General features: G+C 42.2%; 1 protein-coding gene across 2 annotated transcripts; it reads right to left on the bottom strand.

Annotated features, from left to right (window-relative positions):
• Window positions 1–306: 306 nt before the first annotated feature.
• Window positions 307–3,353, bottom strand: HSPE1 (heat shock 10kDa protein 1). 2 transcript variants are annotated; one of them, XM_011989105.1, is made up of 4 exons: window positions 3,264–3,353; window positions 2,465–2,629; window positions 621–710; window positions 307–541 (listed from the first exon to the last, which is right to left on the bottom strand). In XM_011989105.1, exons 1-4 carry the CDS (start codon window positions 3,264–3,266, stop codon window positions 491–493), a joined length of 309 nt encoding a protein of 102 aa, XP_011844495.1. In that variant the 5' UTR covers window positions 3,267–3,353; the 3' UTR covers window positions 307–490. The 2 variants fall into 2 exon arrangements, with proteins under 2 accessions (XP_011844495.1, XP_011844485.1); XM_011989095.1 differs by having other exon boundaries at window positions 2,465–3,353.
• Window positions 3,354–3,361: the final 8 nt, after the last annotated feature.

Below are 3,361 nucleotides of genomic sequence, written 5' to 3'. Positions count from 1 at the left end.
TACTCAGGAGGCTGAGGGAGGAGAATCACTTGAACCCAGGAGGTGGAGATTGCAGTGAGCCAAGATCGAACCACTGCACTCCAGCCTGAGTGACAGAGTGAGACTCCATTTTGGGGGGGGGAAAAAAAAAAGTAAATCCATGGCTTGGTATCAGTGTCAATCATGTATTAATAAAGCTAAATTCAGTATGAAAATGCACCTACCTAGAAAATCTTGTTTCCCAAAATTCTCTGCAGGTTACTTGAAAAACAGAAAACAGCATAAACTAGAAAACCCTAAAACCATCTTAAAATAACTAAAGACTAACCACTCATTTACATATTTTTATTTGGAAATGTTTATATCAGCACAAGGAAATAATTTTGGAGACACTGGATGTCATTAGTTTATTATAAAAGAGAACTATGGAAATTATTTACATGATGAAAGATTTCAGAACTTCAGTGGAATGGGCAGCTTCACGTTGATGCCATTTCAATAGTGATTTATTTCAGTCTAGGTACTTTCCAAGAATGTCACCATCTCTAAATAGGAAATAATCCTGCAAGTGAATAAACCGTTAGTTAAGACAACTAATCGCAAATATTTGACTTCTTTTTAGAATTGTTAAGTTTACACACCTTGTCATCTAGAACTACTTTGGTGCCTCCATACTCTGGCAGAAGAACTTTATCTCCAACTTTCACGCTAACCGGTTGAATCTCTCCACCCTTCAAAAAGGAAGCATGTTTATTAGCAAACATATCTAGTTCACCCAACATAAACAGTTAACTTTTAAATCACTACAACTAATGAAACACACTCACTCAAATTCAATTATATTAAAAATACACTTGGTGGCTAAGTGATACGATTCATACTAGAATTGCAGATCTTCACTCAAAAATACCACTGTAGTTACACTTTTGAAATAATACACAGTGGCTTAAACTAAAACCTGACTCCAATATAAAAGTTCAAGAAAATATTCTGGAAAAGCTAACTTTAGTTAACTAAAGCTAACTTTGTAACTGTTAAATATTAACGTAACTTATCAACTATATGAAATAAACCTGCAACAGTAGCCAGCACCCAGAAAATGCCATATACAAATGGTCATCTTTTCCTTCAACATACAAAAATGTAATATTGTTTTGTTCCCTCCAAAGTACAGATTTGGGGAAAGGGACTGCAGCTAAGTGTCCACTCCCCAAAGTCTTCCTATTCCTTCCTAACTCCATGACAGCTCCTCAATACAGCTTTCCTCCTCAGAAGCAACTGGAACAATGCAGCTAACATTATTTGGCCCCAACGGCATTTAGGCATTTACTGTGTATTTTGGCTGACATCTTTAGAAGCCTAAGGCCTAAATAGTTAACTGAGGAACATCTAAAACAGAGGTGTCCAATCTTTTGGCTTCCCTGGGCCACAGTGGAAGAATTGTGTTGGGCCACACATAAAGTACACGAACATTAACAGTAGCTAATGAGCTTAAAAAAACTTGCAAAAGAAATGTTTTAAGAAAGTTTAGGGATTTGTGTTAGGTGGCATTCAAAGCCGTCCTGGGCTGCAGGTTGGACAAGACTGACCAACCTGTTCCTCGGATAGGTACACCAACTAAGGCCCCAACTGGTTAAGATTAGGGCAATGTCAATGTGTTAGGGGTTAAACGAATAGTCCAAGATTCCTCTCAATTCTTAAATGCCCCCTCATTTTACCTTGAAGCACATCTTTTGTCTTTATTTATTTATTTATAGATACTAGGTCTCACTATGTTGCCCAGACTGGTTTCGAACTCCTGAGCTCAAATGATCCTCTTGCTTTGGCCTCCCAAAATGCAAGGATTATAGGTGTGAGTCACCATGCATAGCCTCTTTTGTCTTATTAAAAATTTAGAATGTAAGGCAAACACTGATCATACTAGGCTACCAAATTGCTATTGAGGGCTTTTTTCTTTTTGAGACGGAGTCTTGCCCTGTCGCACAGGCTGGAATGCAGTGGCGGGATCTCGGCTCCCTGCAACCTCCGCCTCCAGGGTTCAAATGATTCTCCTGCCTCAGCCTCCCCAGTAGCTGGGATTACAGGCGGATGCCAACACACCCGGCTAATTTTTCTATCTTTAGTAGAGACAGGGTTTCACCATGTTGGTCAGGCTGGTCTTGAACTCCTGACCTTGTGATCCGCCCACTTCGGCCTCCCAAAGTGTTGGGATTACAGGCGTGAGCCACAGCGCCCGGCGTATTGAAGACAATTTTTAATTATCCAAAACTATCACATAAAATAAACATCATAGCATTGGTCATATAAAATAAGCAACTTTATATTAGTCATTTCCCTTTAAGAAACAGATTAGAACCAAAACAGTTAATGATCTTGGACATGACATAAATTCTACCTAATAGGAGACTTTTAATACTCCAGAATTACTCCTTTTCTCTCCACTGCACACTGTAAAAAAAATAGTTCCACCGCAGCCCCCATTTACCTTTCCTTTAGAACCCGATCCAACAGCGACTACTGTTGCTTGCAATACTTTTCCTTGAGATTTTTCTGGAAGCATAATGCCTCCTTTGGTTACAGTTTCAGCAGCACTCCTTTCAACCAATACTCGGTCAAAGAGTGGAAGAAACTTTCTAAACGCTTGTCCTGCCTGTAGGAAGAGAAATGTTTTGAAACAAAAACTAAATGTAATCATATTATCAACAGGCAACGCCACCGTGTTGTATACATCTCAACACGTTTTGGCTTCGAAAGTTAACACCAAACCTCAGCTTATTCGTTAAGGAAACGCATTTGAATGTACTAACCAATATTCCAAGTTTAATTCCCGATTCCTTACATCTGTTAAGGGTCGTTGTCGCTCCTCTGGTGAGCAACCAGACCAGCTTTAAGGTCAACCTTAGTTTATTCCAAGGTCAAATGTTTTCCTTCTTCAGGGTTTTCCAGAAATTTTCAAGAAACGCTGGGTCAATCTCCCTGCCTGGCACCATGCTTTTTACCCAAGATATTACACATCCACAAAAGCCCTGCAGAGCAGGTGGGACGCTGCGCTTGCATCCGGGTTCCCGCCCCCTGCCTTACACACCGCAGCACACGCGCGTGGAAAGAGCCCCCGGAGAAGAAAAGGGTCGGGCAGGCCTTGCCGCTCCAAGGTGCCGGCGGGCGCTGGTCACTGAGTGGCCACCAATCCCTCCCGCCTAACCCAACAAAAGAGGGGCGTCAGTGATCCCCGTACGCCTCAGACAGGCCCGGGTCTGCAGGCTTCGGTGCCACGCGGGACTCACCATGACTCCCTCCGCTTCAGACTCGTACTCTGCTGTAGTGTAGCGCCGCAAGGAGAGACTCGCGGTGCAGCCCTGGCGACACGTGAAAAACCCGCCCA

This window comes from Mandrillus leucophaeus, unplaced genomic scaffold, assembly GCF_000951045.1.
Source record: "Mandrillus leucophaeus isolate KB7577 unplaced genomic scaffold, Mleu.le_1.0 Scaffold1093, whole genome shotgun sequence".
Taxonomy (NCBI): Eukaryota; Metazoa; Chordata; class Mammalia; order Primates; family Cercopithecidae; genus Mandrillus; species Mandrillus leucophaeus.
This window is presented reverse-complemented; position numbering and strand designations above follow the sequence as displayed.

Excerpts from the sequence above, each read along its gene's own strand:
- HSPE1 (XM_011989095.1), bottom strand. The coding sequence starts at position 2,674 with ATGATTACATTTAGTTTTTGTTTCAAAACATTTCTCTTCCTACAGGCA. Across the intron at positions 711-2,464 it reads GATCGGGTTCTAAAGGAAAG|GGTGGAGAGATTCAACCGGT; the intron begins GTAAATGGGGGC and ends TCCTTTTTGAAG. Across the intron at positions 542-620 it reads AAGTAGTTCTAGATGACAAG|GATTATTTCCTATTTAGAGA; the intron begins GTGTGTAAACTT and ends ATTCACTTGCAG.